General features: G+C 43.1%; 1 protein-coding gene across 8 annotated transcripts in view; it reads left to right on the plus strand.

Annotated features, from left to right (window-relative positions):
• The window catches only part of pacs2 (phosphofurin acidic cluster sorting protein 2), a 353,460-nt gene that overhangs the window by 303,908 nt on the left and 31,331 nt on the right, over positions 1–18,221 (plus strand). For all 8 annotated transcript variants that reach the window (XM_070878838.1, XM_070878841.1, XM_070878842.1 and 5 more), the window contains one exon: positions 14,592–14,702. In XM_070878838.1, coding sequence (XP_070734939.1) covers positions 14,592–14,702 — 111 coding nt within the window. The remainder of the gene's footprint in view (positions 1–14,591; positions 14,703–18,221) is intronic.

The raw sequence follows: 18,221 nt of genomic DNA on the forward strand, positions 1-18,221 counted from the left end.
GATTTGTGTTGGTGAACAGGTAGTTCCGAATCTGGGTTATTCCTGGTACCGCCAGGCAGGAGTTTGGCGCTGTCTGTGAAGGTTGAGAGCCAATGGTAGTGAGGTTCACCGCAGTATGGTGTTGGAACCTCCTGGTGTCCAGCTCAAAAGCAGCATAGGCTGGCATGGAGGAGCAGGTCACCAGCCTATCCTCTGACAGGCATTGGTTCTTGCCATTAGAAATTAGCAAAAGAATAGATACACTGAAAATAGTACACACAAAAAAATGGGTGAGGGACAGAAAATCTCAGTGGTGGTTAATGAGGCGATTACACCACGTTAAACTGGGATTGCTCGATAGGGCATTGTAAAGAAAGCTTTACTCTTCTAATCCCTAATGTACCATGGCGTGTCTGATATGATTGGGCACGAATGATGGGAAAGTGTAACATTCCCCAGCGCTAACATCCCTCAACTTTATATGCACCAATTTCATAGCAGCTATTCAGCCCTTCGCGTCTGTTTTGCCATTTTAATCGATCATAGAATGGTTACAGCACAGAAGGAGATCATTCGGCCCGTCGAGCTCTCTGCACAAACACTTAAGCTGGTACCACTCCCCACCCTATCCCCATAGCACTGCAAATGTTTTTCCTTCAGGTACTTATCCAATTCCCTTTTTAAAGCCACGATTCAATCTGCTTCCACTACCTTTTCAGACAGTGCATTCCAGATCATAACCACTCACTGCGTTTAAAAAAAATAGTTTTTCCTTATGTCATCTTTGGTTCTTCTGGCAATCACCTTAAATCTGTGTCCTCTGGTTCTCAACCCTTCTGCCAATGGGAACAGTTTCTCTCTATCTACTCTGTCTTAGACCCCTTATGATTTTGTACATCTATCAAATCTCCTCTCAACCTTCTCTGCCCTAAAGAGAACAACTCCAGCTGCTTCAGTCTATTCATGTAACTGAAGTCCCTCATCCCTGGAACCATTCTTGTAAATCTTTTCTGCACCCTCTCAAAGACCTTCACATCCTTCCTAAAGTGCGGTGCCTAGAATTGGACACAATATTCCTGTTGAGGCCGAACCAGTGTTTTATACAGGTTCATCATAACTTCCTAGTTTTTGTACTCTATGGGGGAGAAATTGGCTCGCCTTGCACATGTTTTTTCAGCGATATTTCGCCTTTGTTGCCGGTAAAATGTACTCATCTAAATTGGCCAAAGTTAACGAATGGCGGTTTTGAAATATCGCTGAAAGGTGGGTCGACGACGTGCAACGCCAAAAAAAAACGCACCACTTAAAATTGGCCAATCGGCGAACCCATACTTGGGTGAAAAAAATCCACCTGAGAAAAGCCTGCGTTTAAGCCCAGAAACAGCAGTAGGTATGAAGACCTACAAAAAAGGTAAGTGAAAGTTTTTATTTTTTAATTCTTTTTCAGCAATTCATTAGTTAAGTGTATAGTGAATGTTTTCTGATTTTTTTTTTTTTACTTTTTGCAATTTTTTTTTCTTGTTATCTCCCTTCCTAGGGCCTGTATTTTTGGCGGTGATAGGCCTCGGGCTAAAGTTGGTGAGGGTCGTGGTTTCCACCGCGAATCCTCATGCAACGCCAATTTTTACCGTCGGGCACATTTTTTAGCCAATTTTACTGACGTTTTTAGTGGTATTTTTTCCGTAAAATAACGGGGGGATAAACGATATTGTCAAAAATGGAATTTCTAGCCCTATGCCTCTATTTATGAAGCCCAGGACCTGTGCGTTTTTTTAACTGCTTTCTCAACCTGCCCAGCCATCTTCAATGATTTGTGCACACATATCCCCAGGTGTCTCTGTTCCTGCACCCCCTTTAGAATTGCACCCTTTAGTTTATATTGCTTCTCCTAATTCTTCGTATCAAAATGTATCACTTTGTACTTTTCTGCAATCATGGCAGATCTGTAACTAAACTCCACTTACCCACCTTCGTTACATATCTCTTAATATCCTTGACCAACAAAAATCTATCTATTAAAGTAATTGTAAGAAGAATTAGAGGGGAGTTGAGGAGAACTTTTTCCACCCAGATGGTGGTGGAGTCTGAAACCCGCTGCTTGACAGGGTGATAGAGGCTGAAATCCTCATCACATTTAAAACTTACTTGCATGTGCATTTGAAGTGCCGTAACCTTCAAGGCTACGGACCAAGGACTGGAAAGTGGGAGTAGGCCGGATAACTCTTTGTCGAATGCCCTCCTTCGAATCTGTAAATGTCTATGATTCTGTCAATCTCAGTTTTGAAAATTCACAACAATCAAGAAAGAAAGGGAGAAGAGGGAAATTATAGCCCTTTATAAAAAGGGAGAACTCAGGAAATATATTATAATAAAAAACAGTGATTTTAAAGTATTTAACTCAGTTGTGATTCCTGTGGATGTTCATTGTTTCACTGTCACATTGTAGAGACATGATTTGAATTTCTACCTTGAGTCTTGTGACTCAATGTCAGCCATCTGTTTCACTATAGGGTGCACTTATAGAATTGCAAATTAAGTGATATGCCTTTGGTGCTGCAGAAAATTCCCAAGATAGTGGAACATCTGCCTGTTTTTGTAAAAAGCCCCAAATTAATCCTTGTGGACCCAATTAGTGTGCTGAACTGAATCATAAAATCTAACGCCTTTAATAGCACTTAAAAAAAAAAATAGCTGGGAATAGAATACGTGGAAGGAAGCTTATATAATACAGTTGGGTCAGGGATATATACAGGGCAGCATCTATAGTACAGCTGGGTAAGGGGTATATACAGGGCAGCATCTATAATACAGCTGGGTAAGGGGTATACACAGGACAGCATCTATAGTATAGCTGGGTAAGGGGTATATACAGGGCAGCATCTACAGTACAGCTGGGTGAGGGGTATATACAGGACAGCATCTATAGTACAGCTGGGTAAGGGGTATATACAGGGCAGCATCTATAGTACAGCTGGGTAGAAACATAGAAAATAAGTGCTGGAGTAGGCCATTCAGCCCTTCAAGCCTGCACCGCCATTCAATGAATTCATGGCTGAACATGCAACTTCAGTACCCCATTCCTGCTTTCTCACCATACCCCTTGATCCCCCGAGTAGTAAGGACTACATCTAACTCCTTTTTGAATATATTTAGTGAATTGGCCTCAACAACTTTCTGTGGTAGAGAATTCCACAGGTTCACCACTCTCTGGGTGAAGAAGTTTCTCCTCATCTCAGTCCAAAATGGCTTACCCCTTATGCTTAGACTGTGACCTCTGGTTCTGGACTTCCCCAACATTGGGAACATTCTTCCTGCATCTAACCTGTCTAAACCCGTCAGAATTTTAAACGTTTCTATGAGATCCCCTCTCATTCTTCTGAACTCCAGTGAATACAAGCCCAGTTGATCCAATCTTTCTTGATATGTCAGTCCCGCCATCCTGGGAATCAGTCTGGTGAACCTTCGCTGCACTCCCTCAATAGCAAGAATGTCCTTCCTCAAGTTAGGAGATCAAAACTGTACACAATACTCCAGGTATGGCCTCACCAAGGCCCTGTACAGCTGTAGTAACACCTCCCTGCCCCAGTACTCAAATCCCGTCGCTATGAAGGCCAACATGCCATTTGCTTTCTTAACTGCCTGCTGCACCTGCATGCTAACCTTCAATGACTGATGTACCATGACACCCAGGTCTCGTTGCACCGCCCCTTTTCCTAATCTGTCACCATTCAGATAATAGTCTGTCTCTCTGTTTTTACCACCAAAGTGGATAACCTCACATTTATCCACATTATACTTCATCTGCCATGCATTTGCCCACTCACCTAACCTATCCAAGTCACCCTGCAGCCTCATAGCATCCTCCTTGCAGCTCACACTGCCACCCAACTTAGTGTCATCCGCAAATTTGGAGATACTACATTTAATTTTTGGGAAGGAATTTCTTCTTGTCGAGGAAATTTCTAAGTTAAAGTAACTCAAGCGGAGATTTCAGAGTCTTGCTTCAAGAGATTCTTTTAATATGTACAGGCGAGATATCTCGGAGAGATGCTTGGTCCTTACCAAGGCAATACTCTGAAATTCTATAGAAACTTGTTCCATCTTTATACAGAAAAAAAGGAATTTTATCTCTACAATTGACACCTACATTATTCAGGAACATTACCAATTCTAAACAGGGCACAAAGGTCAGTTTACACAGCCCAACAGTATCTTGTCACGTCATTATTCAATCTTTTCGAGGGTCAGCAAGATCATCACTAAAAGCCCCTCTTATCAGAGAAATCAGTTTGTCCAGGCAATGGGGGTATCTTAACATATACAAATACCAGATGTACAGCTTTCATGTTATCTGTTCTTTTCTAACAAAGAAGAGACATCAAGTATTTTCTGGCCTTGCAGGATTCTGCAGTCTCAGCACAGAATTAAACTTACTAAAAGGAAAAGAGAAATTTAACCCCTTCCTATATCGTGAACTAAAGTTCTTCCACAACTCCCTCCTTGTTGATCTTTTATCTTTAATGATCAACATGCTTTCCTTCTTAGAAAGAAAAGGGAGGCTCATACCCCTCGGGGTAAGGTCTCATCTCTAAACATTCTTTTTCATTATAGTCATCTAACTGTCCCTCTATTCTGTTTAACCTTCCTTTCACGATCACATTTTTCTGCTCTATTTTTTCTACTAGGTTCATTACTTGTCTGTTATGTAGCCAGATACCTGTAGTTGCTGTAGCCCTTCATCCCACGCGTTTCTCAACTCTATACTTTCTCCTATTAGTCCTCCTACAACCTGGATTTTGTTTTGCAGGGTCTCTATATCTATTGTGTTCAAGGCTCCCATTCCTACTCCTACCCCACCTAATACAGTTCCCAGCACGTCTCGCTTTTTTCTCAAGGATCGGTCCAGTGTGACTCCAACACTGGTCGTGTTGCAACCATCCCTCTCCCTTAGCGGATATAGGATTTGTATGGTTAAATTTACTATACCTGGGGATCTTACTACCGATATGCAGGTGGTCAATATCCGTTTTAAATGGCCCGGATCTCTTTTTTGTACGGTTCATGCACTTTACCCATCCTCTGTTTTCTATTTTAAAATGACAATCTTCTTCGGGGTCACAAAACGTGCCATTAGTTTCTTGGCTCTCAGCTATTTCCTTGCTGGTCAGGCATGTCATTCCGCAGGCCTCACACCTTACTGTGAAGTTCCCCACTTTGCAATCCTCTTTTTCCGAACATACATAAGTGTCCTGCTGTCCTGCTTTGTCAATCGTGCCCCAGGCCATTTCTCCTTTCCATATTTTACCTTCTTTTATAAACCTTTCTTCTGTTTTAACTCTTCCCACTGCCAGAAGGATTAACATACCCAGTGTCCCCTGATAGTTTTGCCAGGAGTCCTTCCTCATCTTCCTCCCTTTGTTTTCTTCTATAATGCTCCTGAACCAATTCGTTAAAATAATAGCTTACTAGTACAATAGTAACAGTGATCTACAAGATAAAGACCCAAATTGGTATACAGGCAAGTTCTGACATCTAGCTTGATACTTCGGGGTATTATGCTCTTAGTCCAGCCTGTCTCGGTAGAAACAAAAGGGGATGAGTACAGTTCTTTTCGGGGTGTGTCCGCCCTAGCTCGGTATTTCTTCTTCTTGCTGTGTTTCGTCTGGAAGGTAGTATTTACATCGGGTGGCGTGTATCCAATTTGGATGTTTTTCCAGTTTCAGGGCGGTTCTTGTTGTGAGGATTATCTGATATGGTCCCTTCCACCTAGGAGAAAAAGATTCCTTGTTTAGAGTTTTCACTAATACTTGCTCTCCCGGCCTGAAAGGGTGCATGTTTCCCTCTGACGGAGGTACTTGGGTCTGTTTTATTCGCTCATGCAGGCTTCTCGCTATTTCACACATGGCCTGAGCATATTTTAGCGACTTTTCGTCATTCCAAATTAATGCTACCTTTTCTGCTCCTAGTGGCGGTTTCACACCAGTAGGCATTGGCCTTCCTAATAAGGCTTCATGGGGTGTCAAACCAGTATTTCGGTTCTTTTGGTTTCTTATGGTATATAGTACCAATGGAAGGGCATCTGGCCATTTTAGTCCTGTTTCTTGACATACTTTAGTAAGGGTGGACTTTATCACTCCATTGACTCTTTCCACCATGCCTGAGGACTGAGGTTGATACGGTATGTGCAATTTCCACTGGAAACCTAGCGCTTCGGCTAGATTCTGCACTATTTTTCCTGTAAAATGTGTTCCTCTGTCACTGTTGATTCCCATAGGTATCCCATATCTTGGCACTATTTCTTTAAATAGGATCTTCACTACTGTTCGGGCATCATCCTTCCTTGTTGCATATGCCTCTACCCACCTTGTAAACATATCTACTATTACTAATAGATACTTAAAGCCTAATACTGGAGGCATGTGGACAAAATCAATTTGCAAATTTTCAAAGGGCATGCTTGGTTGGGGTAGATGGTCATATTCTGCAGGCGTCTTTCCTCTATTGTTTTGTTGGCAAATTTGGCAGGTTTTAGCAATTTTCTCAATTATTACTGTTATTCCTGGTGCATACCATTGCGCATTGATAGCATGTATCATCCCTCCTTTGCCCATGTGAGCCTGACCATGAGCTAGGCGAGACAAGGGCAAAAACAAAGACCTGGGACATACAGTTCGTCCGTCAGGATGGGTCCAGATATTTTTTTAAAAACATCCTTGTTTCTCCCATGTTTTTCTTTCCTGCACTGTAACTTGTTGCTGTGCTATTTCAAGTTGTTGGGCGCTCAGTGTTGGCAGAGGGGAGACTGAGGCTGCCTGTAGGCAGCACGTCTGTTCCAAAGCGGCTCGTCGGGCCGCCTCGTCGGCCCTCCTATTTCCTATTGATACTTCATCTTCACCAGTTGTGTGGGCTGCGCATTTAATAACAGCAACCCTTTTTGGCAATTGAATGGCATCTATCAGGTTAAGCACTAATTGTGAGTGCTTAATATGCTTCCCGCCAGAGGTGATGAAGCCTCTGTTTTTCCATAGTTGTCCAAAATCATGGACTACACCAAATGCATATCTTGAATCGGTATATATATTAGAAGATTGATTTTTTAGCTAATATACATGCTCTAGTTAGGGCGAACAATTCAGCTGCCTGTGCCGAGGTTCCGGGGGGCAAGGCAAATGCCTCAACAATTTCATATGGGTTCACAATAGCATAGCCTGCCAGGAGCAAATTGTCTGATGGTCTGTGAGACGACCCATCTGTATAAAGAATGAGATCGGGATTGTCCATTGGTTCCGTAAGCAAATCTGGTCTAGGCATGGTAGCCATCTCCACTGTTGACAGACAGTCGTGCTGGTCTGGGTCCTCTATTTCTCTAGTGGAGCTGGTAGGAACAAAAACAGCAGGGTTTACTGCAGGCGCACGGCGAAAAGTGTAGTTAGGGTGTGACAACAGCAGCACCTCGTAGCCTGTCCTTCGGGATGCTGTGAAATGCTGAGTTGCTGCGGAATTCAACAATAACAGCACCGCATGCGCGGTGATAACAGTGCACGGATAGTCCAATACAATTGGTACTGATTTTTCCACCATGACCGCAGTAGCGGCTACAGCACGCAGACAAGCAGGCATTCCTCGTACTACTGGGGGGAGCATTACCGAATAATAAGCAACTGGTCTATTTCCCCACCATGTTCTTGGGTTAACACTGCTGTTGCGAATCCTTCTTTTTCATTCACATACATTTGAAAAGGTTTCGAATAGTTCGGAAGTCCCAATGCTGGAGCATTAGTAATAGCATTTTTTTTTTTAACTGTTTAAATGCTTCTTCCCTCTCAGGGGTCCATTCCACTTTAGGTGGGGACCCTATGGGGCACCGCAGAATAGACTTGTCCAACATGGTTTTTATGTTTAGCCCAGAGTTCGGGGGACACTTGACTCAGTGCCATTGGTATGTTAGGGCTAGTTTGTCCAGGGGGTTGCTGTTTTTCAAACGTAGCATCGTGCCCTTTTCTCTCCCAGTGGAGAATTCCTCTGTCACGGGTGATAAATTCTAGCCGTATATCCTGCAGTTCTATCATCGCCCATGGTTGATAACCTGGTCGCTGTCTTTTCTCTTCTATGTCTAAGATCATCCCGCCCATGTCTTTAGGTTTTGCTGGGGGCTTTACAGCCAATGTCAGATGGGGTGTCGTATTTTCTTCTTTAAATCGTTTTTGTTGTAACGGTGTTAGCTCCACGGCCACCCCCAACCCTTCAGATCCGAAATAAATGTGGGGAGTAGCTTCTATTACTTCGTTTTTATTTAAGAACGGTTGCACAAAGCGCTGATAGTCTTCAGCCCTGTGTCGAGTATACCAGGCTGTACAGTGAAGCTGAACTGCCTCAAAGCTTGTTAAGATGATATACAATAACTCTTTAATATTAGGGTCAATTTTAATCTTTAAGTTTTCCACTGCCTCTTTTATCAGGGGGGAGTAGAAGTTGCCACTCAGTTGCCAACTATAAAGGGCAGCACTTTCTTCATTCTTTTCCTCTTTCTCTCTTTCTATCCCATTAAAGAACTGATGAATGTTATTTGGAGGGATCTCCATAAACATCCCTTCCTTTGTGCAATATATTGTGGCTCCTAGTTTGCACAAAGTCTGTCTTCCTAATAGAGGGAGAGGCGTTGTCTTAGAGACTATCAGGGTTTCGTCATTAACTTGTTGTCCTTCAATTGTCAATTTAGTAGGTTCGGATAAAAAATCTTTCAAGGGGACGCCGGCCACACCCATGCTTAAAACAGTGGTGTTGCTTACGGGTAATCCCACAGAGGGCGGTACAGAGGACATAGTGGCGCCGGTATCCACCAGGAACTTTACATAAGTGTTTCCTACTTTTAGTATTGCTAAGGGATTTTCTTCTATGTCCGTTGATAAGCGAAGAGTCGCTGCCTGTACCGTTATGCCTCTGGGGCATCCCTATGCTGATTGATACGGATTGGGGTTAGAAAAGGAAAATTGAGGGGCTGGTGGAGGTGGAGGTTCGGAAAAGTTCCCTTGCGACCCTCTATTCTGTTTGGGCGGGCATCTACAGTCGCGAGCCCAATGCCCTATTCTTCCACAATTTCTACACTCATCTTGAGAGCGATCTCGCTGTGACCACTGTCCTCTTCCTCTTCCTCCACCCCTAAATCCCCCTCGATTCTGCGCCTGCCCTCCGCCTCTCTGCTGGTAATATTGACATGTTGCTTTGGTTTTACTTACGTAATTGAACAATCCCTCCCTGTCCATGTTTGCCAAGACAGTGACTGTCTCTTTCCAGGTTTTTCCTTGCCAATCTAAAACTTTAATTTTGTAGGTCTTTGTATGCTGTGGTAACATGCAGTTCAGCAGTGTTTGTACTGCTAAAGGTTCATTCGTATCTAAGGGTATTCCTGCATACTCCTCCCAGCTATTTTTCCACCTGGCTGCGAAATCTATCATTGATTCTTCCGCTTTCTGCAAACAGCGAGTAACCTCCCCTATATCCCCATGTTGTCTAGCCCCTTGTAGAATTGCATTCCGTCCTCTATTCTGTAGCCAGTGTGTTAAAGATTCGTTTCCTTCATTTAGCAAATCATTATTAACTCTCCAATCCCCTTCTTCTCCGGGCGGGATATGGAACATATCTTTTACTCCCTGCCAGGAAGATCCGTACGCTGCTTGTAATAATAGTTTAACATCCCCTGGTAGCGGATTATAAATTGTACAGGTCTGCTCAAGCCAGTTATGAAATGCAACAGGTTTCTTTACCGGGTTTGGGGCTGCAGAGATCATATCTCTGGCCTCTCCCGGAGACCAGGGTTTTAAAACCGCTGTGGTTCCTATCATTACTCGGGGATTTTGGAGGAGGAGGGTAGAGTCGGCTTCTGCCTGAGCTGGGGTTGTTTGTGACCTTAGGACCATACCAGCTCTCAGATTGGCTCCCCCTTTCTTTCTCTCCTGATTTATTCTCTGATATTTTTACTTTCGGAGGCTGATGTCTTTTTGCAACCTCTAGCCATTTAATAAAACATTTATCCATATAATCTTTGTCCCAAGTAGGGTCTCCTCCCCCTTCCTTAGTTATTTTCCTCCATTCTTCGATTAAAGACAATTTAAAACTTCCTCCATATGGCCAGTCCCCATCAGACCAACCATATAAATCGCAACTAAATGTTACCGCGTATCGGTCATCTCCTGTTTCTTTAATTACAGTGTCCGCCGGCGAGCCGGGTGGCACAATTGGATCTCCTACCTTCTCTCGTTGCTTTACTACCTTACGAATCCTTTTTTCAGTTTTACGCTGCATACTCATTCTTTTAGTTGGAGGGTCGGTTTTCTTCCCTTTTCTAGGAACTGGACGCAAGCATCCTGCTCGACTAGAGCTGTTTCCCATTCTCTCCGGGTGCAGTTTCTCGCGGTGTTTCCTGAAACGAGAGGTTAAGACACGCCCACAAAAATATATACACACACAGTATTTACAAAGCGCTCACCGGTGTCTCTTTTCGGCTCGGCTCGGGTCTCCTTTAGCTTTCTTGTTATTTTAGCTTCTTACGGTAGCTACCCTATGCCTCACCCTTCCGGGATCTCGGCGGCTTGCCCCCTTTTCTAGGACAGCCTAGGCACTTTCCCCCTTAAGCTGGGAAAATCCTTTTAAAATTCCTCTTTTTCTTTTAAGCCAATTTTTACTTTTAAACTTGTTCGTTTGGGATCTCGTTATCAGAGATCCTGCCGACTACGCCAGAAACTGTCGAGGAAATTTCTAAGTTAAAGTAACTCAAGCGGAGATTTCAGAGTCTTGCTTCAAGAGATTCTTTTAATATGTACAGGCGAGATATCTCGGAGAGATGCTTGGTCCTTACCAAGGCAATACTCTGAAATTCTATAGAAACTTGTTCCATCTTTATACAGAAAAAAAGGAATTTTATCTCTACAATTGACACCTACATTATTCAGGAACATTACCAATTCTAAACAGGGCACAAAGGTCAGTTTACACAGCCCAACAGTATCTTGTCACGTCATTATTCAATCTTTTCGAGGGTCAGCAAGATCATCACTAAAAGCCCCTCTTATCAGAGAAATCACTTTGTCCAGGCAATGGGGGTATCTTAACATATACAAATACCAGATGTACAGCTTTCATGTTATCTGTTCTTTTCTAACAAAGAAGAGACATCAAGTATTTTCTGGCCTTGCAGGATTCTGCAGTCTCAGCACAGAATTAAACTTACTAAAAGGAAAAGAGAAATTTAACCCCTTCCTATATCGTGAACTAAAGTTCTTCCACACTTCTCCCAGAGGGTTGTGAATCTGTGGAATTCTCTGCCCAAGGAAGCAGTTGAGGCTAGCTCCTTGAATGTATTCAAGTCACAGATAGATAGATTTTTAACCAATAAGGGAATTAAGGGTTATGGGGAGCGGGCGGGTAAGTGGAGCTGAGTCCACAGCCAGATCAGCCATGATCTTGTTGAATGGTGGAGCAGGCTTGAGGGGCTAGATGGCCGACTCCTGTTCCTAATTCTTATGTTCTTATGTTCTTATCCCCTTGTCTAAATCATTAATGTACAATGTAAACAGCTGGGGCCCCAGCACAGAACCTTGCGGTACCCCACTAGTCACTGCCTGCCATTCTGAAAAGTATCCATTTACTCCTACTCTTTGCTTCCTGTCTGCCAACCTATTCTCAATCCACGTCAGCACACTACCCCCAATTCCATGTGCTTTAACTTTGCACATTAATCTCTTGTGTGGGACCTTGTCGAAAGCCTTCTGAAAGTCCAACTACACCACATCAACTGGTTCTCCCTTGTCCACTCTACTGGAAACATCCTCAAAAAATTCCAGAAGATTTGTCAAGCATGATTTCCCTTTCACAAATCTATGCTGACTTGGACCTATCATGTCACCTCTTTCCAAATGCTCTGTCATGACCACCTTAATAATTGATTCCATCATTTTACCCACTACCGATGTCAGGCTGACCGGTCTATAATTCCCTATTTTCTCTCTCCCTCCTTTTTTAAAAAGTGGGGTTACATTGGCTACCATCCACTCCATAGGAACTGATCCAGAGTCTATGGAATATTGGAAAATGACTGTCAATGCATCCGCTATTTCCAAGGCCACCTCCTTAAGTACTCTGGGATGCAGTCCATCAGGCCCTGGGGATTTATCGGCCTTCAATCCCATCAATTTCCCCAACACAATTTCCTGACTAATAAGGATTTCCCTCAGTTCCTCCTTCTTACTAGACCCTCTGACCTCTTTTATATCCGGAAAGTTGTTTGTGTCCTCCTTAGTGAATACCGAACCAAAGTACTTGTTCAATTGGTCTGCCATTTCTTTGTTCCCCATTATGACTTCCCCTGATTCTGACTGCAGGGGACCTATGTTTGTCTTTACTAACCTTTTTCTCTTTACATATCTATGGAAGCTTTTGCAGTCCGTCTGAATGTTCCCTGCAAGCTTCCTCTCGTACTCTATTTTCCCTGCCCTAATCAAACCCTTTGTCCTCCTCTGCTGAGTTCTAAATTTCTCCCAGTCCCCGGGTTCGCTGCTGTTTCTGGCCAATTTGTATGCCACTTCCTTGGCTTTAATATTATCCCTGATTTCCCTTGATAGCCATGGTTGAGCCACCTTCCCTTTTTTATTTTTACGCCAGACAGGGATGTACAATTGTTGTAGTTCATCCATGCGGTCTCTAAATGTCTGCCATTGCCCATCCACTGTCAACCCCTTAAGTTCGGCAATCTATCCTAGCCAATTCACACCTCATACCTTCAAAGTTACCTTTCTTTAAGTTCTGGACCATGGTCTCTGAATTAACTATTTCATTCTCCATCCTAATGTAGAATTCCACCATATTATGGTCACACTTCCCCAAGGGGCCTCGCACACCGAGATTGCTAATTAATCCCCTCGCATTACACAACACCCAGTCTAAGATGGCCTCCCCCCTCTAGTTGGTTCCTCGACATATTGGTCTAGAAAACCATCCCTTATGCACTCCAGGAAATCCTCCTCCACCGTATTGCTTCCAATTTGGTTAGCCCAATCTATATGCATATTAAAGTCACCCATGATAACTGCTGCACCTTTATTGCATGCACCACTAATTTCCTGTTTGATGCCCTCCCCAACATCACTACTACTGTTTGGAGGTCTGTACACAACTCCCACTAACGTTTTTTGCCCTTTGGTGTTCTGCAGCTCTACCCATATAGATTCCACATCATCCAAGCTAATGTCCTTCCTAACTATTGCTTTAATCTCCCCTTTAACCAGCAATACTACCCCACCTCCTTTTCCTTTTATTCTCTCCTTCCTGAATGTTGAATACTCTTGGATGTTGAGTTCCCAGCCCTGATAATCCTGGAGCCATGTCTCTGTAATCCCAATCACATCATATTTGTTAACATCTATTTGCACAGTTAATTCATCCACCTTATTACGGATACTCCTTGCATTAAGACACAAAGCCTTCAGGCTTATTTTTTTAACACCCTTTGTCCTTTTAGAATTATGATGTAGTGTGGCCCTTTTTGTTTCTTGCCTCTGTTTACTCGGCCTTCCACTATTGCTTTTTACCTTTCTACCATCTGTTTCTGACTCCATATTACTTCGCCCTGTCTCGCTGCATAGGTTCCCATCCTGCTGCCATATTAGTTTAAACACTCCCGAACTGCATTAGCAAATGTTACCCCTAGGACATCAGTTCCAGTCCTGCCCAAGTGCAAACCGTCCCTTTTGTACAGGTCCCACTTCCCCCAGAACTGGATCCAATGTCCCAGGAATTTGAATCCCTCCCTCTTGCACCACTGCTCAAGCCACGTATTTATTCTAACTATCCTGCTCCTTCTACTCTGATTAGCACGTGGCACTGGTAGCAATCCAGAGATTACTACCTCTGGATTGGTAAGGGGTATATTCAGGACAGCATCTATAGTACAGCTGGGTAAGTGGTATATACAGGACAGCATCTATAGTACAGCTGCGTAAGGGATATATACGAGGCAGCATATAATACAGCATGGAGGGCAGCTTCTATAATGCAGTGAGGATTGTGATATATACAGGGCAGCTTCTATAAAACCTACCGTAGCCTCCATAGCAGCTGCTGTTTCCTCCCACAACCTCTACAGTAGCTGCTGGTTCCTCCTGCAGTTTCGACAGCATCTGCCGGGACTTCCTGTGGCCTTGACACACAGTTGCTGGGATCTCCTGCAGCCTTTAGAGCTGCTTTGACCTGCTTGCAACCACAACGGGCAGCTGCAGAGATTTCACTGTTTGACTATACACTGCAATAAACTGAAAATGGAGAGAATGTATACAGAAGATTTTCAGGGAAAAAGCAGGGGAGTGGAGCTAATTGGAGTGCTCTTTCAGGTACAGTGGGCTGAATGTTCTCCTTCTCTGCTGTATGATTCTAAGATGTTAAATTATTTTTGTAAAAATGAATGAAAAGTCAAATTTAGAAGCTTAGAACAAAGCTTGATTACAATTGGCACCTCAGTGAAAATGTAAAAGTAAGTGGCAGCAAGTTATAGATAAGGTGGTTGTAATTGAAGTTTATATCTGGCTAGATATACTGAAACATTCACACTTCCTTCTCCATAGGTTCTCACCCAGTGGCCAAATACCTCAGCTCCATAGATTACAGGTACAACAATTTCTTCCAGGATGCAGCATGGCAAGATTTTTTCACCAGAATGGAGGCCCCTTCCATAGGTAAAGAATGTGTTGTAATGTATTGAAATCACTGACTCTGAGAGTCAGGCTACATTGAGTTACTGTGTCATCACAAATCTGCTGTCAGCATGTTTGGTTAGTTTCCTTGTTTTAATTGTTGATTTTAATATTGAGCAATATAACACAATGGCTAAGGATAGTTTCAGAACATCAAATTCAGGGATGAGAAAGAAACAATTTGTATTTATGTAACGCCCTTTCACACCCTCAGTATGTCCCCATGCACTTCACAAACAATAAATTACTTTTGAAGTGCAGTCACTTATATGGACAAATGAAGTAGCCAATTTGTAGGCAGCAAGGTCCCACAAACTGTAATGGGATAAATGGCTAGATATATTTTTTTGAATGATGAGGTAGGAATTTTTGCTCCTTGCCCTTCTTCGTAATAGCGCTATGAGATGTTCTACGTCCACCTGAGAGGGCCTCAGTTTAACGTCTCATTCTGACAGTGGAGTGGGGCTTAGACCCACAATCTTCTGACTTGGAGGCAAGAGTGCTACCATTGAGCCAAGGCTGACTCTTGGGGTCATTTGCCCAATCAGTACACTAACTCTCCCATCATGGCATTTAATTGTGTTTTGAATAATGTTTTTACTTCTAGCTCTTTGCTTGGTTAGGTTATTCTTTGAATAAATGCATTTATCTTTTCATTAATTTTCATTAATGTGCTACTTAAATGTGGCACAAAAAAATCATGGAAACTAGTCTCTGAACTAATCAGCGGAACTTCTGTATGACACAAATGAATGGTTCAGGTTCCTGGCTTTCTTTCTTCACTGGTTACTAAAAAAAGAGATTAGTCCCTGTTCAGCCATGAACTCATTGAATGGCGGTGCAGGCTCGAAGGGCCGAATGGCCTACTCCTGCATCTATTTTCGATGTTTCTATGTTCTTTGGTTTAATGACCATAAATTTTGAAGTGACTGAATCACTAATCTTTATTACACAATGTAGACCTCCATGTAGTTTAGCTTAGAATCTCGGTTCAGAAAGCAGTGGAGAGTGTGTGAGTGATGCACTGTGTTGACATTGACTTCTCTGATTTTATACAAATCTCTTATACATTAAATTCAGTATGTGGGGCACACATTTCTTAAGACTTTACAGGTATGGTAGCATACTGGTTATGTTATTGGACTAGTAATCAAGATGCGGGAGGAATGATCCGGAGACATGAGTTCAAATCCCATCACGACAGCTGGAGAATTTCAATTCAGTTCATTAAATTTTAAAAAAATCTGGAATAAAAAGCTAATGATGACCATGAAACTACTGGCTTGTCGTAAAAACCCATCTGGTTCACTAATGTCCTTTCGGGAAGGAAATCTGCTGGCCTTACCCGGTCTGGCGTATATGTGACTCTTGACCCACAGCAATGTGGTTGACTCTTAACAGCCCTCTGAAATGGCTTAGCAAGTCACTCAGTTGTATAAAGCGGCTCACCACCACCTTTTCAAGGGCAATTAGAGATGAGCAATAAATGCTGGCCTTGCCAGCGACACCCACATCCCATGAACGAATACATTTTTTTTTTTAAGTACCTGTTATTCCTGTTGGTAGTGCTGTATTAAGTATTTTAAATGTTTATGGTGTCGCATTATGTGACACACAACAGCTGCTATTTTATAATGAGACTATGTCACATTGCATAATCTGGCCATCAGGTTCCCACAATTCTAGAACTAGGGGACATAAGGGGTTTCAGAATAAGGGGTTGCCCATTTAGAACTGAGATGAGGAGGAATTTCTTCTCTCTGAGTTGTAAATCTGTGGAATTCTCTGCCCCAGAGAGCTGTGGAGGCTGGGTCTTTGAATATATTTAAGGTGGGGATAGACAGATTTTTGAACGATAAGGTTATGGGGAGTGGGTGAGGAAGTGGAGCTGAGCCCAAGATCAAATCAGCCATGATCTTATTAAATGGCGGAGCAGGCTCGAGGGGCCAAATGGGCTACTTCTGCTCCTATTTCTTATGTTCTGTTCTTAATTCTCTCTATGTTCAGTAACTGAGGTCCAAAATAAAAATTTAAACAAAAGAAATTACATATTTCACACTAATGATTGCAGTTATTCATTGTCTTTTAATGCCTTCATTTTTATTTGAATGCATCAGCCTCTCCCAAAAGCTTGGGCTTGGAGCTGCTGTTTTTTCCCCAGATGTTGGCTTCAAGAGTTGAGGACCAGGGGACACAGTTTAAAGTTAAAGCTGTCAATAGAAAATGTAGGCAATGTTTTTTTTCTTGTAAGAGGGCAGTAGGATTGTGGAGCAGATTACCAGCGGAAGGGGTGGGGCAGGGTTTAAAGAAGGACCAAATTAATTCCTGTTTGGGAAAGGGGATATAGGGCTATTGGTGTGAGAATCGTAGTAAGGAACCTGATGGGAGACACAGAAGGCCAGGTTAGATGAACCAATGGTCTCATCCAAAATCTTCGTAATTTATTATGAGACTGCTGCACCTGCAACAGGCTTCTGAAAATTGTTTCCTAAATGGATATATTAAATTTATATATCAAATAATCCCAGCTAAACTCCAATTATCTGTACTTGCATGTTTATTTTTTTTTAACATTTGCCCTACCCATTTTATCCTGAACTATTGCATAGTGCTGCTTAGTCCTGAACCTCTGGTTTTGAGTGTGCAGTTGTTTGTCCTAATTCATCGTAGCTGGGAAGTTTGAAGTAGTGACCTGCTAAATGGCACTCTTTATTTTTCTTCCCATGCTCCCTTCCCTACAGGGATATGGCACACCCACCATCTGACACCTGTCGGCTCAGCACAGTTCAGTTGAAAGCTGTGGGTGAGGTGAGGGCCTCCAATCTGTGGAGCTATTTTTTTTTTAAATCGTTCTGGGATGTGGGCTTCACTGGCAAGGCCAGCATGATTGCCTATGCCTAATTGCCATTGAGAAGATGGTGGTGAGCCGCCTTTCTGAACCGCTGCGGTTCTTGTGGTGAAGGTACTCCCACAGTGCTGTTCGGGAGGGAGTTCCAGGATTTTGACCCAGCGACGATGAAGGAACGGCGATATATTTCCAAGTCAGAATGGTGTGTGACTTGGAGGGGAACTTGCAGGTGATGGTGCTCCCATATACCTGCTTCCCTTGTCCTTTTAGGTGGTAACGATCGCGGATTTATGAGGTACTGCCAAAGAAGCTGTGGCGAGTTTCTGCAGTGCATCTTATAGATGTTACACACTGCAGCCACGGTCTTGGAGGGAGTGAATGTTGAAGATGGTGGATGGGGTGTCAATCAAGCGGGCTGCTTTGTCCTGGATAGTGTCGACCTTCTTGTGTTGTTGGAGCTGCACTCATCCAGGCAAGTGGAGAGTATTCCATCACACTCCTAACTTGTGCCTTGTAGATGGTGGAAAGGCTTTGGGGAGTCTGGAGGTGAGACACTCGCTGCAGAATACACAGCCTCTGAACCGCTCTTGTTGCCAAAGTATTTATGTGGCTGGTCCAGTTAAATTTCTGGTCAATGGTAACCCCAGGATGTT

The sequence above is a fragment of the Pristiophorus japonicus genome, chromosome 4 (genome assembly GCF_044704955.1).
Source record: "Pristiophorus japonicus isolate sPriJap1 chromosome 4, sPriJap1.hap1, whole genome shotgun sequence".
NCBI classification, from domain to species: domain Eukaryota; kingdom Metazoa; phylum Chordata; class Chondrichthyes; family Pristiophoridae; genus Pristiophorus; species Pristiophorus japonicus.